The 22,056-nt window shown below is 39.8% G+C and overlaps 1 protein-coding gene across 7 annotated transcripts in view; it reads left to right on the top strand.

Annotated features, from left to right (window-relative positions):
• LOC114572026 (collagen alpha-1(XIX) chain) overlaps window positions 1-22,056 on the top strand; it is a 101,569-nt gene that overhangs the window by 78,108 nt on the left and 1,405 nt on the right. For 5 of the 7 annotated variants that reach the window (XM_028603414.1, XM_028603413.1, XM_028603411.1 and 2 more), the window contains 24 exons: window positions 354-431; window positions 809-844; window positions 1,039-1,092; window positions 1,337-1,390; window positions 2,584-2,625; window positions 5,320-5,424; window positions 5,599-5,652; window positions 6,096-6,149; window positions 7,277-7,330; window positions 7,488-7,541; window positions 8,099-8,143; window positions 9,730-9,780; window positions 9,940-9,984; window positions 10,981-11,007; window positions 12,215-12,268; window positions 13,102-13,146; window positions 13,470-13,514; window positions 13,612-13,674; window positions 14,108-14,143; window positions 15,715-15,759; window positions 16,368-16,511; window positions 17,392-17,458; window positions 17,566-17,703; window positions 20,932-21,009. In XM_028603414.1, the coding sequence (XP_028459215.1) occupies window positions 354-431; window positions 809-844; window positions 1,039-1,092; window positions 1,337-1,390; window positions 2,584-2,625; window positions 5,320-5,424; window positions 5,599-5,652; window positions 6,096-6,149; window positions 7,277-7,330; window positions 7,488-7,541; window positions 8,099-8,143; window positions 9,730-9,780; window positions 9,940-9,984; window positions 10,981-11,007; window positions 12,215-12,268; window positions 13,102-13,146; window positions 13,470-13,514; window positions 13,612-13,674; window positions 14,108-14,143; window positions 15,715-15,759; window positions 16,368-16,511; window positions 17,392-17,458; window positions 17,566-17,703; window positions 20,932-21,009 (1,468 nt within the window). Of the gene's footprint in view, window positions 1-353; window positions 432-808; window positions 845-1,038; window positions 1,093-1,336; window positions 1,391-2,583; window positions 2,626-5,319; window positions 5,425-5,598; window positions 5,653-6,095; window positions 6,150-7,276; window positions 7,331-7,487; window positions 7,542-8,098; window positions 8,144-9,729; window positions 9,781-9,939; window positions 9,985-10,980; window positions 11,008-12,214; window positions 12,269-13,101; window positions 13,147-13,469; window positions 13,515-13,611; window positions 13,675-14,107; window positions 14,144-15,714; window positions 15,760-16,367; window positions 16,512-16,624; window positions 16,717-17,391; window positions 17,459-17,565; window positions 17,704-18,135; window positions 18,804-20,931; window positions 21,010-22,056 lie in introns of those variants that run through there. The other 2 variants (XM_028603416.1, XM_028603418.1) reach the window with 2 other exon arrangements.

The following is a 22,056-nucleotide window of genomic DNA, read 5'->3' as shown; positions in this document are numbered from 1 at the left end:
AATTTTAAACTGTAGTAGAGATTTCAAGGTTTTCTGACAATATCATGCTGAGCTTGTTAGCAGGTTTGCAAAACATTGACCTAAAGATATTAAAGGTGAAAAAATAATAATCAAGCATTTGAACATACAGTGTGTATGGCATTAGTTCCAATGAAATACATAACGAACATGTGCACACCATTGGCCTTGAGCATAGTTGTGTTTCTTACCCATGAAGCGACTAAAGACAAAACATAAAGGGAAAATCAGTTCCGGCAGAGTTTGAATTAATGATTATGCAATGCAGCAGCTCTCTATCTCTACATTTTACAATCACTGAAACACCACTGACTGCTCCCTTGTATTTTTGTCAGGGTGAGAGAGGTGTCCCAGGTTTGCCCGGAGACCATGGTGATAAAGGCGAACCTGGAGAGAGTATCATAGGCTCGCCTGTGAGTATGATGTTGTATTGATTGGTATGTGTCTCCCACATTCATCATTTAGTTCAAAGAATGACAGAAAGAGATAAAGACAAAGAGATCCTCTTTGAATATTAGTGTTCATGAAATACACTCTCAGATGAAAACGCTTGCCAATACTGAGGTGCTGGCGTGTTGCACTCTGCCTTCACCATTATACTGCATGCTCTGCACTGCTAGTTTGAACATCACACAGGTTTGACTGAGAGTGAGTCTGCTTTCATTTTTTAAATACAGGATTGTTAAAGACAGTGAATCAATAGAGCAAAAGGTGTCTAACACAATTCCTTTATTGGGTCCTGGGTGCTAGAGGGCAGATAGTGTTAACAAGATGTGTTATGTGTTCTTAGGGCCGCATGGGACCCCCAGGAAAGCCCGGAATTGAGGTTTGTGGAAAATTCTCAGACTCCAAAACACATAAACGTGTTCAAGTTTATTTTTACATGTCTTCAGCTCGTTGATGCTGTTGCCAGCGGTTTTGCAATTATTTTACAATACAAATAACATTCTGCAGTGTTGATCACTTGTTGTGTGGTTCTATAAGACGGACTGTAAAAATGAGAGTGTCTGGGTTTTTCAGGGCCCTCGCGGACCCCCAGGTTTATCTGGCCCTCCTGGAGTTCCAGGAAAAGAGGTGAGTGAGATCAGTATGCCCTTCCACTCGTATTCACTCCCTCACACATCTGCAGATAAAAGACGGCTGAAAGCATAAAAGTATGTCAGCTTCCACTGCGGATGAACAAGTACGATGTATCACGGCTGCTGGACACAAATGCCCACCAACTGAGATGGGTGTGAAAGCAGAGTCACAGCCTTGCATGTCTGCTTGATATCCTAGCCAGGAGGATTGTTAACTCCTTTCTTTGTTTCAATTAAAGGGCTCCCCTGGATGGCCAGGCCCCCCGGGCCCTGCTGGACCTCCAGGTGAACCAGTAAGTGAGAAAATCTCATTTTTGCTTTCTGCAGTTCAGCATCACTGATCTGCAATGAGAACTAACTGAGCAAACCTGGACGTCAAAGTCAACTTTCACAGTGCAGCTTCAGTTTGTGGATAATTAGCAGCTTGTCCTGCTGTTCACTAGCCAACATCAGTTTCAAGCAAATGTTGCAGTTTACGACAAATTGGCAGCACCCTGTTGTTAGCACGTTTTCATCTCTTTCTTGTCTTTTCAAGTGTTTCTTATAAGAAACATTTATTATAGTTCTGGTAGCTGTAGTGTGAGCACAATACGAGTGCCGCTGCTGCATCAAAGCCTTGTATATTTAGCATTTTAACCTATTTTATATTCATGTGCCACACATAGTGCCACGTTACATCCCGCAACGCCCTGCTGTGATGTTCCTATGCACAGAATAGTCAGGATCCGGTATAGGAGATTGCACTACTCAGTATGACACAATGTGCCCTGCTATGACATGAACTTCCACGATAACCTTCGAAGTCACTGTGACTTCTAATGTGACTGTTATCACCACTGTTCATCACGCCCCCAACCGGCCCGTCAGACACCGCCTACCAAGAGTCTGGGTCTGCCGAGGTTTCTTCCTAAAAGGGAGTTTTTTCTTGCCACTGTCGCAATAGCCACTGCTAATGCTTGCTCTTGAGGGAATTACTGTAATTGTTGGGGTTTTGGAATTTATAGAGTGTGGTCTAGACCTACTCTATCTGTAAAGTGTCTCGAGATAACTTTTGTTATGAATTGATACTATAAATAAAATTGAATTGAATTGAATGTGTAAAGACCCATGAAGCCCATTTATTGTCCATGTTATGTTTTTAAAAGATACATGGGCTGCAATTCAAAGTGTTTTTCTCAGCTCCCAAGAACAACAATATTTTCAAGATGTGAGGAATCTGTCTAGCAACAGAGTTATTATAAACTGTTTCCTCCAGCGTTGCAGATTTTAAAAAAATACTGAAAATGAAACAAAGAAATGTTTTGGGTAAAATCACATTCCTTAAAGGCATACAAGATGCTCTTATAAATTTATGTTTTTGAGAAATTTAGCAGATGCAGTTGAACTGAACAAACAGAAGAGTATTTCCAAAAACATGAAAGATTTGTTAGTTCTGAAATTCTAACTGTGGCAATGTTTCATGTTTTTCATTTTCTTTCTTTGACAGACTGCCCTGCCAATTGTTGGAGACATGGGTGCATTACTCAAGGTATTTTATCTTCACAGTTAATGATAATTACAGCTTTTCCACAAACAGATTGTAGGTTAGTAGTTAAAAATGATCAATATTTGAAAGGGTATAAATGCATGCTCTCAGTTTAGAGAGATAGTAAAAGCCCTCTAGTGCCTCCATCAGGATGACTGTGAGAAATATGTGTAGAAGGCATTCAAATGATCTCACATGAAATCCAGGCTAACTCGTTTGCCACAGGTGCATAGTATAGCCATGCTGTATGACACTAAAGCCTGTCAATTATACATATTTATGATTGCTATGTGGCAATTTATGAAGACTCATACAGAATTTCAAATTAGTTTATTTCACAGCAATCATCCCTAGTGTAAAAGAAACTTTTATAGCATGAATTGTGAAAATCTGTAAATCACTGTCAATAATAATAATTTGTTTCTCTTGAGGATGCTGCATGCTAAGATAAAAAATAAAAACCTGCATAGATAATTGTGTCAGATTTGGAAAATGAGGTTATATCACCCAATGTGTTTGTCCTGTAATAATAAAACTAGCTTTACAATCTTTAAATGTCTGATATGCAGAGATAAAAATATTAAATCATGTAACTCCATATCTGTTTATATCATTACAGTTATAAAAATACTTAGGTTGATTGTTATTGTGATGGCATGTTTTATCAACTAAATGTACATGGCACAACAAATGGAAAAATGTATATCTAAATTTGGCATCACAACATTGCCTTTTATGTATTGGTTTATAGTAAGTGAGATCAACTCCGATGAAACTTGGTATACACCACTGTTTCAGCCATACTATTTCAGATCCAATGCAACACTCCAAATATTGCTTTGAGAACAACTCTCACTTTTCTGACTTCTAAAATGCTTTAATTTAATTTCCTCCGGTAGATTTTCCTTGTCACTTAAACCTTCACCTCCAATTACCAAACATTGAAGCATTTGATTGGATTGCTAAAACACTCTTCCCAAAGATTTTAAAGAAGTTGTATCTTTATTTTCACACTTTCAAACTGTGTTCCAACATCATCATACATACAAGGTTCCTTCCCCCTCATCTTTTCATCAGTCACTGACCAAATGTAGACTGCGATGCCAAACTCAACCTCACCTTTTACACTTTTATGACCTGAGATTCTTTGGTAACACTTTACTTGAAGGTATCGACATAATCGTAACATGACACTGTCATAACTATGACATGACACTGTCATGAATGTGTCATAAACGTTATAAACAAGTCATAAACATTTATGACTTTTGTCATTAACTGTCATTCGGTTTTTGTCATGACATTGTTTGGGTTTTCTTGATTATGACAACTTGACATTAATCAAAGTGACATTACCAGAAGTTGTCTTGGTCATGACAAGTTAACATTAAATTAGTTTGGGATGTGTTTGTAATGACAACTTGACATTAAATTTCTTTGGAGTGTCCTTATTTAGACAACTTGACATTAAACAGGATGCCATTATGTCAAGTTGTCATGACAAAGACATTCTCTGGTAATGTCATCCTGGTTAATGTCAAGTTGACATTACAAAGACATCCCAAACAAATTGGATGTCAACTTGTCATGACCAAGACGTCTGGTAATGTCACTTTGATTAATGTCAACTTGTCATAATCAAGACAACCCAACAATGTCAACTTGTCACAAAAAAACGAATGACACTTAATGACAGAAGTCATAAACGTTTATGAGTTGTTTATAACGTTTATGACACGTCGTTCATGACAGTGTCATGTCATAGTTATGACAGTGTCGTGTTACGATTATGTCGATACCTTCAAGTAAAGTGTTACCGATTCTTTTGTGGCTGTTACCTTTTTTAATGGCCATTTCCGTCAAAGCCCATGCCTGTTTTCTTTTGACTGAAGCAGGGACAGCACACACAGAAAACACTTTTACATTTTTAATACGTAATGCAAAACAATGCTGACAATAAATATAAGGCCATCACATGCCATATCACTGATATAATAAAACCAAATGGCACATATAATTTTCTGTCATCCCTTAGTGTCAGTGTCAACTTACTTTATCCATCAAGTGCTCTCTTAGATTCAGCTGCTGCCTTCATCAAGGTTGCTCAGTGGCACTCTGATTAGTACTTTCAACACGTCGATGACGCATAAAAAAATGGATGAACATTTTCCACTCGGTTATTTTCTTTCCCTTTTCAATAGCATACTCAATAAAAACATTCTTTCCTTTTTTTCTTTTATTTTTACCCATTTCCTTGGAGTCTTGGAGGATAATTAGACGGCATGTTCATATTATTTTCCATTTTGTATTTCAGACTCAGCTGCTTTTTAATGGTGCACTGGTTTCTACCGCCTCCCTCCAACTTAGAGCTTCCAGCTATTTCCTGGAAGGTGCAGTGCCTATATATAGACTGGATCAGGGACAATGATATTTAAGATTCTCACCTAAATGTCACAGTCAATGAGTTTGACAAAGTTCACCCCTCACCTAGATGAGAGACACTCTTGAAGACACTATTGGTGGGTTCACATTATTCTGCTCTGCAGACATTTAGAGAACACTTTGTGTCAGTTGGGGTCTTGTCCTCCACCCAGGGGATGTGACATAATAAAGGGCGAAAATGCAGTGCTCCAGCTCAACTTGATGAAATCTTATCTGTGCCACCGCTTTTGCTTCCTGCCTTGCCTGCGCTGGCAGAATGCCTGCAGTGTGTGCCAGACGAGAGTCCCAGGGCTTCCTGGGCAGAAGGGAGAGAAGGGGTCCCTTGGAGCGCAAGGAGTCGAAGGCATGGTGGGAGAAAAGGTACAAGTAACTCATCAGCATGGCAAGCTATTTGGAACAGATGCTGTAAACATGTTAATCTGACCATGCCACTTTACATTACATGACACTTGTTAAATGTACTCTTGGGGTTGCTTATTAAGTACTTTGAGAGCGCTTACACTCATATTAATTGTGTACTCCTATCCTAAAAAGGGAGATCCAGGTGTAAGAGGTCCCATGGGTAACCCTGGAAAAGAAGGCCCAAAGGTAGGCAAGGAAATATCAGGCGCTACTCAGTATACTCAGTAGACAATAAAACACATTTTGTAATGTAATTGTTTTTGTGGATCTAAATGAATTATTCAGCTTCTCAGCATGGCAAAATAGTATGTAACACAGAAAGCCTCATTTTTATTAAAATGTGTGTTTAATTTAATATATAGAGATTTACATTGACATATGCTTTTCATAAATCACCTTTTGGATTATCTTTGAAAGCCTAACCAGCTGTTCTACAACTCATATTATTCTGCACACTCTTATGTGCTCGCTGCAGAAGTTGTTGCTATGGATACAGTGTTTCACTGCGTGTGCTGTAAGAGGGGAAGAGAAATTTTGAAGTTTTACACCCATCAGCCTTTAGTTTTAGGACTTTTCATGTTTGGTGAAAAACTCTTTTTCCTCCATTGTTGCTTCTGCCTCCCTTGCAGGGAGTAAAAGGAGAGAGAGGATTCCCAGGCCCCACAGGAGATAAAGGTGATGAGGTGAGTGAAAAAAGGTTTAATCTAAACAAATGAATCCGGTAGTAGTAACCATACGGAAGTCACTGTGACATTGAGAGGTAGGTTTTTTAAAAGTATGTAAATATATTGTAATGTCTGCCTCATCTTCAAGCCTGTCTACTCTAAAAGTATGTTTTCAAAAGAAGCTATCAAAAGCTATCCATAGTGCTGCGTGTGCACTATGCCCACTATGCACTTTATAAAGAACGAAGTGTGTGTGTGTGTGTGTGTGTGTGTGTGTGTGTGTGTGTGTGTGTGTGTGTGTGTGTGTGTGTGTGTGTGTGTGTGTGTGTGTGTGTGTGTGTGTGTGTGTGTGTGTGTGTGTGTGTGTGTGTGTGTGTGTGTCTGTGTGCGTGCGTGCGTGCTAATTAAAAAACAAGCCACTCTTTAGAGGAGCTGAGAAGCATTTCAGAGGTCAACTTTCAGCATTGAAGTGCAATGGCAGGAGATTTGCACAGGCAGGCAGACTTGTTACTGGATTTTATAGGCTCAATAAAAACATGTTTTATAGCCCTGTTGAATTTCTTTTCCCCTTTAAATGATAAAAGAAATCCCTGAGATACATACATGCAATGCATCTCTAAAATACAACAAACAGTACAGAAATTCCTTGTCTAAACAAATGAATAAAGATGCGGCATATACATAGACAATGGCATTTTTTTCACATCTTCTGCATAATCAAAGGTGCTACAAAGATAAGAAAATTTGAACATAATCACAGGAGTAATTGCAGTGAATGGAAAAGTTTTCCCATTCATCCTCTACAGTATTGTTGCAAGCTCTATGTGCTGTATTATTTTGTCTGTGATTGTTGTTGCTAATGGATTCATAGAAAGCTGGTCTACTTAGGTAGTATCTGCTTAGTGTGTCCTGAACATCCAGTAATACAGCAGGGCCAGATGCCCACATGACCTATTTCTCGCCATATATGGAGGTTTTACGAATGGACTGACCATTAATGTTAATGTTTAACTTTGCACCCATGAGAACACATTTGTAAAGTTGTACACTCTTAAGTCCAGTGTTACTGTAAAATATGGATGTAAATATTCTGTTTCAAAAGAGACATTATTTTGAAAAATGGTGATCCAATTTGTCTTCTCCAGGGGACTGCAGGAGTACCAGGACTTCCTGGGGTGACCGGTCGTACAGGGGCCCCGGTAAGACACCTGCCGTTCACATGGTCTGATTATATACAGAATCTCTTTCATTGTAGAAAAATAACACAAATTATCTTTTTACAGTAACTTTATCTCAACATGTGTGAGGCTTTTTTCTAAGGTTTATGCCTAAAACAGGATGTTGTTCTGTTTGCAGGGGCTTATGGGTAGACCCGGGCCAATGGGCCAACTAGGAGGAAAAGGAGAAAAAGTAAGGTGTTATCATATAAACATGTATCTTAAAAATGTAAGTAGTGTATGTCTTCCTGTGCTTTATATACAGTAAACAGTGGATCAACGTGTGCACTATATAACTTTAAACTCTGTTTGCTAATTTGCATGCAAAGTATTCAGATATGATTAGTTGAAGAATACCATGGCTCAAAGCCTGTAATAAGTGGATGGTTTTGACAGGCAGTAGTGCAGCAGGCAGTAAACTTTTCTTTATATTTTCCCCCTCAAAATGTAGTTTTATCATACATTTTAAAGATTGATTTATAAAATGGAAAACAAAATGGCTCCAGTTCCTATAATAAATATGATAAATACATTTTTTGTAATACTAAATAATTCAAGGCTTTTCATCATTGCTATATGCATCAAAGTGTAGGAAGCCAGATCTTTTAAAGGAATCTTAGATATTTTTTTTCTCAGGGTTGGCGAATGAGGTTCCATATCATGGTATTACATTAGCATGGGCATTGTGCTTGACAAACATTTCCATTTCCACAGACATATTTAACAATTCTTATGGTTTGTGTTTGGCAGGGAAATGAAGGACCCCCAGGCAGGCCAGGGCTTCCAGGGCCTCCGGTAAGTTCCTCCTGCCTCAACAAGAGATACTGATGCTGATACGTCTCAAAACCTCTGTTAAGGTCATAGTTTCTATGTTGCCCTAAATGTACGCTTAAATACATTTTATGGTAATTTTGTTACACAATGTAACCTTGTTCATTCTTAAGGTGCTGAGACACTAACCCGATAATCGGAGGTCAGTGACTCGTCTGTCCGAGGGGCTGTCGGCGTTCATTTTGGCCGACCTGACATGTTCAGTCGGAGGCAGGGCAGTCAGGACTCACCCGGAAGTGGCGAGCGGAATGAGCGTGACTAGAGACTCTCAAAATCTGATGAAAATCTTTGTTGATCTGAAATGAAGACTAGATTCAGCAACTGCATGGCATATTTCTCGCTTAAATGTTTTCAGAAACATGTTTCAGTGAACTATTTTAGTACAATATGAGATCGTATTCTGAACGAGCCGCCATGACAGTCTGGCTTTGAATTTCCAGAGAAAACAAAAACCCATGTGACGCGTTCATCCAATCAGCTGCCGGTTTTCATTTTTGGGGCAACAATACAGATTAGCGCCGCCTGCTGTTATGGAGATGTATTACGTCTTGTCTCTTTGGTGTGTTCTGTGGCACTTTTTGGACCAACTCCGGGAGACTGATCAGTCCAACTGGATTTTCTGCCGACGGTTGGCTGTCTGGTTGGTGTGTAACTGCCATTAAGGTTACAGACTTAAAGCCATCCATTCAACGCAGATGGCACATTGAAAAATATGTAATCTTCTTGCTTTTCTCAGCACTATCCAAAGATCTTCTTTTCCCATGATCAAGTAAATGTTAGAGCCAAAACCTTGCCTTGGCATCTGTTCCTACAGAAATGACCATCAGTGCACATATTTTAGCCAGTCTAACAGTATTTAGTGTAACAAGAAAAACAGAACTGACAAACAAGCTAAAATATGATGAAATTGTGGCGACCTGCTCACTAGCATTGAATCATGCTCATACCCTTTAAAAGGCCAGTGAGTAAGCACTTCCAAAGGCAAATCTATAATTCATCAGCTGTCCCCTTGATCCTGCCGTGCCCCCCCACACACCCTGGTCTCATAAACTGCAGTCTGGGAGGACAGGGGATGGCTCGGTGGCCTGAAAAGGGCACAGGCATCCACTTGCTTCTAAATGAGAATCTTCACTCCTTCTACATTTACAATAGCTGCCCTCTACCAATCTATCATGGGAAAAACATTCTTTTATGTCCTAATACTACCTAAGAAGACTAGATTACCTAGTTCTCATACCCAAATCTCTTTTAATCACTGTGCTCTTTTGTATTTCTGAAATACTCTCGTATTCTGAATTGCCACTAGCTCAAGGATTATTAAGTCTACTGTTCTCTATTTTTCCTCTTCTTTTCACTTCTCCCTCTCTCGCACACTCTTTCCCTCTCTTTGTGTAATCACCAAATGAGCTATTGATCTCTCCCATGTAGCTTTTAAGGGCTTAACAGTGTATAACTGCTCCAGACCTACTGTACAGTTCTCTGTAAAGACTCTGGATGCCTAAAACTCAACAGAACAGTTAGAAGATGATTTACTGTTGATTGTGTTTCAGGGTGTACCCAGTGTGGAGGGCAATGGGATGAGCAGTCTGTACAAGCTGCAGGTAAAGACTTCTCAAATGACTTCGACTCAGCGATAATGTCATTGTGATCCATTGTGTGCACGTCGTAGTGCCTTCAATCATATTGTGTTTAAAATGAGTTTGACCCACATTCCGAAATAATGTGTATATAGTCATAACATTAAAAAAATTTCTTTTCAGAGTGGTGGAGCTATTTTAGGACCCCCTGGAGCTCCTGGCGCTCCGGTAAGCATAATCATCATGCTTGAAGCAAAATCCTTTACAGTTTACTGTGGAGACACATTAGCACACAGGCACCTTGATACTGTATGAGCCGCAGAGCCTGAGAGAGCTGAATAACAAATAACCTGACCAGCCCTCCAGTGTTATCTCGGCTTCTGAGGTCCTATCACAGTCAATCACGTTCATTTAAAGCTGAATGTTGGTGAAAGCAAAGAGGCTTCCTGATTCTCAAACAGGTGTTTCTGACCCACCCCCCGAGGGCACACAACATGATTGATATGCAAAATGGACTTAGAAGTTCAGTTGCTCCGTACGGTGCCACGCTGAAGTGACCCGATTTGCTTATCAGCTCCCCCCTGCTCTGCCTTATCAGACAGTTTGTAATCTTGTCCAGTGTCCTGGGAGACATTCATTCACAGGCCCTGCAGGGATCCATCCTCCACAACAGACACTAAACGTGGTAACAAAAAATAGACACTCCAATGTCCCCAGTGCACAATGCATATGAACCACAGCTCAATCTTGAGGATTCTCCCTGTACTGCATCCATCACAGACCAACAGCTCCTCTGGAGCAACCAATACAAGAGCATCTTCATCAGTGTTAAGAGGGAGAAGAGGCCAAATGTATCAATTATTCCTTGTTTTTTTTAATGTGGAAAAATGCTAGAAATGCTAGAAATTCTTCACTGAAAATGTAATCTAATAAACAGACTGGATTATATGATCCTGATCGTTTTAAATCTTGCTCGAAAGACCACAGTCTCACCAGTGTCCTATAACACAATGTAAGCATGATTTACAGACAAAAGACAAGAGAAGCAATGATATATGCTATGAATTTCAATGACACTAACATACAGTTGCCACGTCATTTCAGACAATATTTATGATTTGTATGGTAGCGGTTGTCGCATTCATGGGAGTAATCTGTCCTCTCTCTCTCTCTCTCTCTCTCTCTCTCTCTCTCTCTCTCTCTCTCTCTCTCTCTTTTTTTAAGGGTCCCAAAGGAGATGAAGGACTTGCAGTGAGTTGAAGCTTTTTATTATTGAATATATTTTTCATGAAATGTTTCTCTATTTTTTGTGCTGCCCAAAAAATAGAGAAGTCAGAGTTTTTTCAGTTGCCTTCCATCAATGTATCTGTGGTTTTCTACAACATAAGTCAATAGACCTTCAAGCTATAAGCACTTAACCACTCTCAGTAGAACTCAACTCAACACACAGCGAAAGAATGATCATGTCTCCAGAAAATATGAAACTGTTGTATTGTCTTGCCAGTGGGAACCTATGAACTCTCTCTGCACTTTGAATGCCCCCCACCCCATATTGACAGCTGAAAACAATCCACGCAGACATGGAAACAATTTGATGCTCCTGCCATCAACTTAAATTCTTTTTTTTTCTCACAGGGCCAATTGCATTTTTTATTGTTTTGTTGCAAAGTGATTTTTCACCAGGATGTTAATTTGACATTTTAATAAATTGTGGGAGCGGCTCCAGTGCTGTGGTGGAATTGCCACAATCCGTCTCACAGCTGATCCTCTGGCTGGCCCACTCTTTCCTTAGTCGCACTCGCTTATTCATGACAATCTACATGTGTGACAATTACCTGCACAATCCGTCTATGTCAGCACCGGTCGCCCCACCATTCTGTGTAATGGCATTTCTCCATGGACGCTTGAGCAAGATGAGGTAGATAGAGGCCATCACTTGCTCCAACGCTGGGAATGGGTCTCTATTTTTAGTGCAGAAGGCAAGTCTGATTGTGATTGTCAAATGGGGCTCTTTTTCTATCCCATCTATAGCCTACAAGGTGTGACAGTATGTGTCATAGATCATTTAATACAATAAACCCAGGTTGAGGTATTGTCCTCTTAGGATTGTCTTCATATTGACATATGAAGGGTTGTATTAATATGTTGCTGAGTATATCAAGAGGAGGGATGAAAATGTGGGAAATATTGGCTCTTGCAGAATTTAATTTATTTGCCTTCTTATGTAGCTTTGATCTTTACAGTATTTGCTTGTTTATGCGTAATGTTTACTGACAGTCTTATGATGATACCATTTACCTTCCAGTGGCTCATCTCCAAACCCATTCTGCTATTGAGGACTGTGAGACAAACATAGCATCATTCTTGGATGCAGAAAGGGGGAACTAACCACCCATAGTCCATATCAGTAGTGACTTTTTTGTCTTGACACAGCAGGTGGTGTGTTTTTCTGTCATAGGGGGACCCAGGGGCCATGGGATTACCCGGGCTTGAAGGGCTACCCGGTGCCAAGGTAAGCAACAGTATCGGCCCATCTGCCGATATATATATATGCCGATATATGTCCCATCTGATATATGTCCCATCTGCCATGACCTATTACAAAGTGAGGGAAAGTACTTTCTATGTTCTTAATTCTCAGTACAGAATATTTAAAGAGTTTATTTTTTAAATGAGATATCCAGTTTAAAAAAAAGAAGCTTTCTGTACAAGTCAACTTCAGAATCACTTTTTTTTAAATATTGACTGAAGGAATTTTAGGTTGAGCTCTTTGAACTGGATGTACAGTAATACCACAACAATGTGGAGCCAAATGTTAATAGTTAATAGTTAACCATCTGCACATCAAACTGCTACTATTGGACACATTTTCCATAATGGAACAAAGCTACCCCTACATGAAACATCTAAATCTAAATCTAAGTCCAAATCTGTAAAAAAAAAAAAAAAAAAAAAAAAAAAAGGAAAGGAAGGACAAGTAGAAGTGTGCGTTCAGGGGTGGAATGTTCCAGTTTCTGTGACATTCAGAGTCATTTATCCTTTAGTGGAATACTGTCAAAGGTGTGACATGAAAAGTGTTTGCTGTTGAAATAATAAAAAGACTTAAGTTTAAAAGAAGGTTGTTTATGGTAACTCCCTATTTGTGGTTTTTCTAAGTAGAGACTTGTGTTTTTAAGTGTTTAAGCCTATTTGCATTTGTCCAAACGGTGAGAAGCCCCGGAGCATCCATTACACCCAGGTTTAGGCAGTTTCTGTTATCAGTGTCCGTGTGTCAGCTCGACAGTGATTTATGTGTATTCTTTATGTTATGTCATCTATCTGACACGTCTTTAATGTTTCCTTCAGGGTGATATTGGTTTGCCTGGTCTACCTGGTATACTAGGTCCTCCTGTAAGTATTACGAATAATTTATTCCGACTCACACTGCTCCTTGATGAATCATCTGTGCTGTTTAAGTCTGCTGCTGGCAACAAGTTGATGATGTTTCATAAAGCACAAAGAATACCAGCCTTTAACAACAGAAGTGCCATAACACAACCCTACTTCGATTAAGAACCTCGGATAGATACAGTACCTGCGGCCTGTTCAGTGGATATTTCTGTGAAGCTATAGTAGACTGCTTGGTTTATTATAAACAGGAGGTAGCTTTAGATATGACACCATTGAGGACCTGTCAAACACAGTCTGTTCTTTTCCTATGTTGTGATTGACAGGGAAAGCCCGGCCCTCGCGGAGAGCCAGGGATCCCAGGAGAGCCGGTGAGCCTCAGCCTCTAACTCTCTTTGAGCTGTCAATCCACGTGTCATTCCTTTGTCACTGCCAACTGACACATTGGCTGTCTCTGTTCTCTGACAGGGTGAGAGGGGGCCACTCGGAGAGACAGGATTCCCAGGGCCCGAGGGACCCCAAGGTGTTCCTGTAAGGATGCTACATGAATTCTGTTGCTCTACCCTATATAATCACTACTAGCTGTTGCCAATGCACCTTCCAGTAATATCCAGGCGGCAAAAAAAACAACACACTGCTCCTTTACATCAGCAGGTTGTTTTACCTTTATTTGGGAAAACATGATTCAAGGACAATATGGGAAAAAAAATGTATGTTAGCGATCACTTGTCCTGTAGATGAGGGGAGGATTACAATCCTCTATGTAATTACTATCAGAGATAGTTTCTGTAATTTTCCCTGTAAGCGCACAATGGAAGAGTGTTCGCACAGCAATCAGGATCATTATCCCTTGGTTGAGATATCTCATTAACTGTGGAGATTACTAGGAGTGCAACAGTGCTGATCCAATCGAAGGTGGGAGCTGATACAAAATGTCTTTGTTTGTGTTGCACTCCTTGAGCAGGGGAGACCTGGAAAAGATGGAACTCCTGGATACAAGGTGAGATGTGCGAACGCGTTGCAAATCCCCTTATAGAAAGTGCTTTACATCAGCCGAGCTACAGAAAGATGGCACAGCAGATTTTTATTCCCCTCCCCCCACCCCCCAAAGCTACAGCATTCTGAGTGCATTAAACCTATTTGCATATTTGAGATTATAACGATAAAAACTAAATGAAATCCTGCTGATTTAAGGCTTTGTTGACTTTTAGTCTTTTTTTACCCTAATTATACCGTTAATGCTTTCAGGCAATGATAAAATGTTTGTAATAGAGGGCAGTAGACACTTAGATTAAATATGCATTTTCCTGCCTGATGAACCTGGCTAAAATTGAAACAAATACTGCAGCTTTTAGGTGACTGATTGAATCTATTATACACTATTTACTGCATAATAACACAAAATGGGCTCACAGCATGCAGAACAGATCTGCTTTGAATAGCCATTACTAACACATTATACAGTCTAATACCAGACTGGTTTGACTATGAGTATTGCTTTGTTTTGCTGTCTGATTTACAATATTCTTTTCACTATAATGACAACTCCAACAGTTTATTGTTTTCTTGTTATTAGTATTAGTTACTATTCTTCCACCAAAATCTCAGCATTGCATGAAGCCCTTCTACAGTTGTATCCTCATGTCCTTCTGCAGTAGTGCCTGCCTTTTTGGTGGGACAACAGTGCCATCTAGCAGGTGGCATTGCTCCTCTACCCAGACACCTTGCACACTGCTTTGAGGTTTAATGTAATGCTCATGGAAGCACATTTCAGTGGGCAAGATGATAGATTTAAGCCTCCCATCAGGCATTGGGGAATACAGAGTACTGCAGATTAAAGCAGGCAGGGGAGAACAGCATCACAAAGAGATGCCCGTTTTAAAAGCACATCATGCCAGATTGTCTTTTGCATGGCTCCTGTAATCCAGCAGGAAATTGATACAAAGATTCTCCCAGGGGTATTGCTCTGAGCATGGTAAAGGGAAGCAATGAGGAGTGACAGGGAGAGATTGGAAGACACAAGATGTAGTGACATGAAGCCAGAGACAGGTATTTACTCTCCCAGCTCCTCCATACAGTAGAGACAGCTGGTGGGAACGCAGGCGTTTCTCAATCAAAACAGGAGTGATGCAGAGAAGCCGTGACATTGCAGAAGGTGAAACACTGTACAGGGAGATATTATACAAGCAATATACCTGAGCTGAGTAAGAAGCAATCATTGCACAGTCATCTGAAAAGTGTACATTTCTCAAAGTCAAGTAATTCAGGAAAAGCTTGCTCACAATTTCTTTTTCTTCAGGCAACAGAACAGAAACTTTTGCAAATACTAGAGTAGATGGGAGCATTATGCCAATAGGGTGTTTTGTAAATAACAATCTCTGATTCATGTACAGATTACAATAGTGGAGTGTTGTGTGCCCCAGCATGTTACTGAACATCAATTCTTTTTGTGTAAAGGGTGACGGCTTCAGGGTCAGCATCATTTCTTTTCCCAATTATTTAGATGTTACTCTTTTACCTTTCTTCTATAAAAACATAGACTAAACATGTTTATCTGCTTTTTTTCCTAAGGGATCTGCAGGTGCAACAGGGGACAGAGGATCCAAAGGAGAACGTGTAAGTAGCATCATCCCTGTTTTCCTAAAAAATAAGCTGTTTTTAAGAGTCAGACTATAATGCATAAAAAGGTTCTGATGAATAGTAATGGAAGTCTTCACTTCAGCACAAATGTGACTAATCCCCACAAGCACATAAGCACTAGATAAAGGCATTTAACGCTCAGTGCAGTTTCCTATTGTATTTGCAAGGCAAAATTAAAGAGCTCTGTTACACTTACGCAGTAATCTATTGCAAATAGAGGATGCAAAATAAGGCTTTAAGCTTTATTGTTGGCAACCGAACTGTAGGACAGGTGACTGACTGGACACATTAGGAGAAATAGGTCAGTGTGCACAGCATGTTAAGTGATACAGTTGGGGGGTGAGTCAGGCTGTAAAATGACTGTGACTCTGATGCAGCTGATGCTAGCCAGGAAATGTAGTTTTCATTGTTATACCACAGAACTCAACAGATCTAAACAATTTGGCCAGTACTGCATTATATATATATATATATATATATATATATATATATATATATATATATATATATATATATATATATATATATATATATATATATGAGAGAGAGAGAGATGAGAAAATGTCTGGGCTTCTTTACTGCAGGGTGATCCAGGGATTCCTGGAGAAAGAGGTGTTCAAGGCGAGAGGGGTCGCTCAGGAGATCCTGGCCCCATTGGACAGATCGGACCTCCAGGCCAAAAAGGCGATCCTGGCCCTCCAGTAAATTTGGACAATGTAAACCTTTTGGTAAGTTATAAAGACAAGGTCTTGATTAAAACCTGTATCAGCCTACTTCCTTTCTGAGCTTGTGTAACTAGTTCAGTTCTCATTCCCTGTATGGAAAAATGGTGCCGCTACAGATTTCTGCATGAAACATCAAACAAGGCTGTGCAAGGGAGGTTGCTGTTCTCTTTCTGCTCAACGCTTTCCACTCCTCCTCATCCAGGCGCAACAGAAGGTCAGAGAGGGAGGGAGATGGAGACAGAGAAAAAGACAGAGATATGTGGGCATGCCTAGAGCTCTGCAGAGCAGTGAAAACACCTCCGTGTGTCACAGACATTTTACACACACTGTACGCGGTCACAGCAGTTATATAACATTCACGGTAGAGATGGAAATTGTTTGGAAAGATTCAAGGTCCAGGGCTGCTATTGTTTGTCGTTGCTACACTGGAATGCTCGAACAATGTTTGAGTGGCAGAGCATATATTGTTATATAATTTATGTTCCTTAATAATACATATGTTTAGAGGCATACACAGCTGGTATGAAAAGCTACACTTCATATGAGAAAGTAACACCAAGAAGTCTTTTTATAGAGTCAGAATATCTCATTTAACATTCCTTGACTGAATCCATTTTATTTCAAGCTGGATTTGTGGCGCAGATGTGATATAATAATGCCAGGTGGGATTTCACTGAATAGTTAGAAAAGAAAAATGTCAGCAGTAATCCCTCCTCCCCGCCCTTTTTTTCAACATAGGTTTCCACCGAGTTGTAGTGGAGGTCTTTGAGTTGAGATGCATATCAGGCATCAGTTAGATTTTCATGCAGTGATAACGAGTGTATCTCATCTGCTGCCAATTCATTATGAATGAAAGATGTATTCTTCTCCGCTGCACACACAGGGTGATCCCAGCTTCATGGAAGAACTCAAAGTGTTTATCAGAACTGAAGTATTGAGGGTCTTCGAAGGTATACATTTTTCTAAATTAAATTGTTCATGTTTTCTTTCTATCTTTATTCTCTGTTTCCATATTCCGCATTCTGCATGTGAATTTAGATTTTTTCTTACTTTGTAGAGAAGCTATCAAGCACTGCCACGCTGCAGAAGACACCTGCAGGGATCTTAGCTTCACAGGTCCACGGGCCTCCAGGAGCTCCCGGAAAGGACGGATTACCAGGTCCGCCAGGAGAGCCCGGACCTCCTGGTCCTCATGGTAAGAGCTCAGGCTGCCAGACTGAACTGTAAGACGTTAACACCACCTCAGAAAAATAACCACTTCTGTTGAAATATGAATTAGAAATAACACTCTTAACTGCTCAGAACTACTGAAGACAATTAACCCTCTGTTGTCTGATGTAATTGTAATCTATGTATGTAGCCTCACCATATGTGTACGCCTCGTTGGGGTATAAATACATGAATTAGTCCAATTGCCGTATGTTGTACCACACATTTAAAGCAGGCAGCATTTATTGCTGTAAACACACAGCTGCAGGTTGACTTGAACTATGCAGAGTAAACCGCAACATCCTTCAGTTAAAGATGTTCTTTCTGTACATAGAGTTGGGATGAAACATTGGAGCTGGATTGGGGTGGGGGGCACATGTATTTTGTAGGGATTCATGGGTATTTTTCTCTTGCTTAGACCCATATATCAATGCAGACTGAGGGGCGGGAAGCAGAGGCAAGGCCAGGAGTGTGGTGCACAGCAGCTCTCTGGGAAATATGAAGACAAACGAAGAATTGGCTGTGAATAAGAGAAACTATTATCAATGTGGACAGGAAAGAGCCCCAGTATTGATACCTCACTCCAGGAAAAAGAAAGCTTCTAAAGTAGAAAAGGAGCATAGTCAGTGAAGAGGGTCGACGTTCTTTATCAAACTGATACAACTTTCTGACTGCTCATACAACACTAATGGTTTGCCGGTTAGGCTTTATACCTCAAACTTGCTTAGAATTGTATTGTGTCGCAGCAGAACTACGGTGTCTTAACTTTTGAAGAGGAGTGTGTTCCGTGTTGGTGCAGATCAAAGCACCACTGCATTGGCCTTTCTCTTTGAGCTTTGTATCTACCTCACATTATTCAAGACCATTTACCCTTTAACCCACTGCTATAATATAAAATGCTGCTTTCATTCATAAGTAATGTAGTTATTATACTACTCGACTATAAATATCTGTGTTGTGTTTATGCCATTTGCATTACACATGTATTGGATTTTGTTTAGCTTGTTTTATTTTTTTATGCTTCCAAAGACTGTTTTATAGGTTATTCTTAGTGCAGCTTTGCAATAAATATTTATTGAAAACAAAGAGGAAAGTTTTTTTTTTTTTTTTGATAAATCAAAAATGCAACAACTTCTTAATTTTTTCTTTGTTGACTTGTGCCTCCACTCAGCTGGGGAGAGAGTTTGGGGTAATATATCCTCATTATTTCTTGTCATCCTCTGCTGGAGACTGTGCTCCTCTGGAATATCCAACTTGACTTCTTCCCTGATATGCCAAAATGAATTGTTTATGGAGAAAAATAACCCCTCTGTTGAATTCTTTCTTTTTTCTCATTGTTTGATTTCACATGGGTGAAAGTCTCAAGCTGTTTGAGAATACCCATAAGGACGCATGCAGAACAACACTTTTTTGTTTGTTTTTTCCCTCCCCTATGTTGTAATTGAGTACTCATTTATCATTCTAGTCATCTTTTACATTTGAGAGTGTAATGAAAAGACTCACTGATGTAATCCATTTTGTTTGAGTGTGTTTTTCATAAATAATTTTTGTTTTAACATTCATTTTTAATTTTGTATTTTCAGTGCATTCTGTATATTTATTAATACTGACTGAAACAAAGTGTCTTTCATTATATCAGCCTGTAATCTCTGTTTGACAGCTGCTCTGCTTTGTGCTGTACAATATGGAAATATCAGTAAATATCCCACAGTAATTTGTCTTTGATGGAGCAGCTTTCTTCTTTTGTAAGGCATAGCATGAATACATAGATGTTGCTGTTAATACTGTTTACAACAGGTGCAGGACTGCAATCTTATCAATCAAGCATGAAAAAGCACTCTGTGGCAATATTATTTTCTATTAACGTATTTTGTCCATTAGCGCCCCAAGAAATAATTTGGTTTTCAACCAAGTGCAGACAGAGTATGTCGCTTTCGCATCCAAGCTTATTGCCCTGTGTGCTATTCAGTATTTTTTTGCTTAAGGTACAGTGCTCTTTTCTCCATGGAACGTCTCCTCCCTGAATGAATGCCCCAGGCTCTGTGAGTGTTGAAAGAAGTCTCATTATTGCGTCAATGTGTGGATAGCCCCTCTCTCTTTGAGACTCGGTTTTGGAGCATTCATAAGCCTTTTTTTCTGAGATTTTCTCTGACATGTAAGCGTTGAAGCGTTTCCCCTTTGGGCCAGGCGGTGCAATGCTTGATACTCCTGTCAATGTTTCTGATGCACTCCATGCAACCGCTGGTCCTGAGACTCCATTACTTTAAGTGCCTCTTGGGGAAATATATTCGCAGCCCCTCATATTCTTACTTGGTATGCTGCTGTTTTGAACTGTGAAGACTAACCGGCTTTGCATGGAGTGAGAAAGCCTTTGGATAACATGTTTGTGTGCATATTGTTATCGGCAACGCACACATTGGCCTGACATGAAGATTAGTGCAAATGCTTTGATTTGATTTTACTCATCAGCCAGACATGCTCTCCCTGTGTTTATATCTGCTTTATGTTTTATTTTATCTAAAGGCCATTATAAAAAAGATTGAACATAATCTAGTTTTCTCTCTGTGGTCAAACTTTATGTTCTCCCAGTGAATTACATCTCTGAGTCTAGTTGTCATGAATAGACATTATTGTTTTCTGCATCTGTTTGTCTTCTACAGAATAGGTCTTTCTTTTCTCTCTCCGAATGCCTTTACTGACCCAGATATCTGACCTCCGAAAAAAGCCTCTTTGCTCTGTTTTAAATTCTTCAAAACCATTTGCTTTTTCCCTATTGTTTACAAAAAGTTGTACAAGCCCACAGCGCATCCTTCTTCGAAAGCTAAAGTTATTTGATGATTTTAATTTTGACAAGATATCAGAATGTCTTTTATTATTCACATGTTTGGGATTGAAACTGGGAATCCAGAGCAGCCTGTTTCTACATCAGCTAAACCAAAGCTACTTTTCTCAAAATAAATGCAGACTTCATACCTGACATGACCGCCGTATTGATGATATTAATATAATCAAGAAGCTAATCTGTACGAGTCCCTGGACAGATATAAAGGTTGTGAAAGTGTATACTCATCTTGACAGTTGGATTTTAACATGTTATGGCATTTTGTACTAATATTTCTAACTGTACTACCATGCTCTGTAAACATGACACAGCGCAGTTCTACTTCATCTCCGCAGTATTTGTACTCAGCCCCAGTGTTGTGTCTGTCCTCAGGGTACAGGGGGCAGAAAGGAGAGCGAGGTCAGCTTGGTCTGGGGTTACCAGGAGATCCAGGATCCACTGGCCCACCAGGTGAGAGACATCTTAGTTTGTATGCTTAATTTAATGTAATGTAATATATGTATTTTATCACAGTCAGCAACAGGCATCAGCAAGGACTGGTCCAGGATAATTAGTTCCATTGGAGATTTTCTCCAATTTACTATTACTTAAAGTTGCATTTATCAATATGTTTATATTAACAACTGATCAAATGACTGTGTGACTGAGTGAAAAGGGTCATCCATTGTGATGAACCCACAGAGACGCTGATGACTAGCTGGCGAGCGTAGGGGAGCATTATATTGCTAAAACGAGATATTAGCCTCAGGAATTGGTGGAGACCAAAACGGAAAAAAAAGGAAAGGGAATATTGGACTTGCATTCATCAGGTGGCATGAAACACAACTCCACATGAATGCCAATCTAGCTCTGTATTTTTGCCTATATAAAAGAGCACTTCTGGCAGTCATGCTTTGATTATATTTTGATTATATACCTCATTTGTCACAGAATGACCAGTCTCCGCCACATCTACCCTTGTTTATCAGGTTTTCTTACCTGTCCACCGAAAGGCGGGAAGTGTAGCGTATCTCACTGTGATGTCAAATAACTTTGGTTGTGTCAAGTCTCAAACCTCCAATTCTATTTCAGACATCATTTGATATCTCAGCATGTTGGAGATAAACACAACTCCCAGATGGCATGTTTTCTAAAAACTCAGCCGCTGCTGTGACACAAATGGGGGACATAATAATAACAATAGTAGAGGACAAAATGCTGCAGTGACTGAGCAATGTTGTCCCTTCTGTAAAGTAGAAGCCCAGCTTGTTGTTGTCCTGCACAAAAGTTTCACTGAATACAACCCAAGTTGTCAGCTTGTCCCATGCTCCTGTGAACTAAAAGAAATCACTCCCCATATCCCGATGCTGACTTTCAGCCTGTGACAGCAGTGGTATATCCCTGAACATAAAGTCATCCATCCAACTATGTATGTGCATAATGCATGTGTAAGGCAAAGGGAAGTTTGCTATAGCTCCTTTGGAGAGGACAAATCACAGCTGTTGAAAGACATCATCT

The sequence above is a fragment of the Perca flavescens genome, chromosome 17 (genome assembly GCF_004354835.1).
Source record: "Perca flavescens isolate YP-PL-M2 chromosome 17, PFLA_1.0, whole genome shotgun sequence".
Taxonomy (NCBI): Eukaryota; Metazoa; Chordata; class Actinopteri; order Perciformes; family Percidae; genus Perca; species Perca flavescens.
Note: the sequence above shows the minus strand (reverse complement) of the source record. Positions and strands in the feature narration are given on the sequence as shown.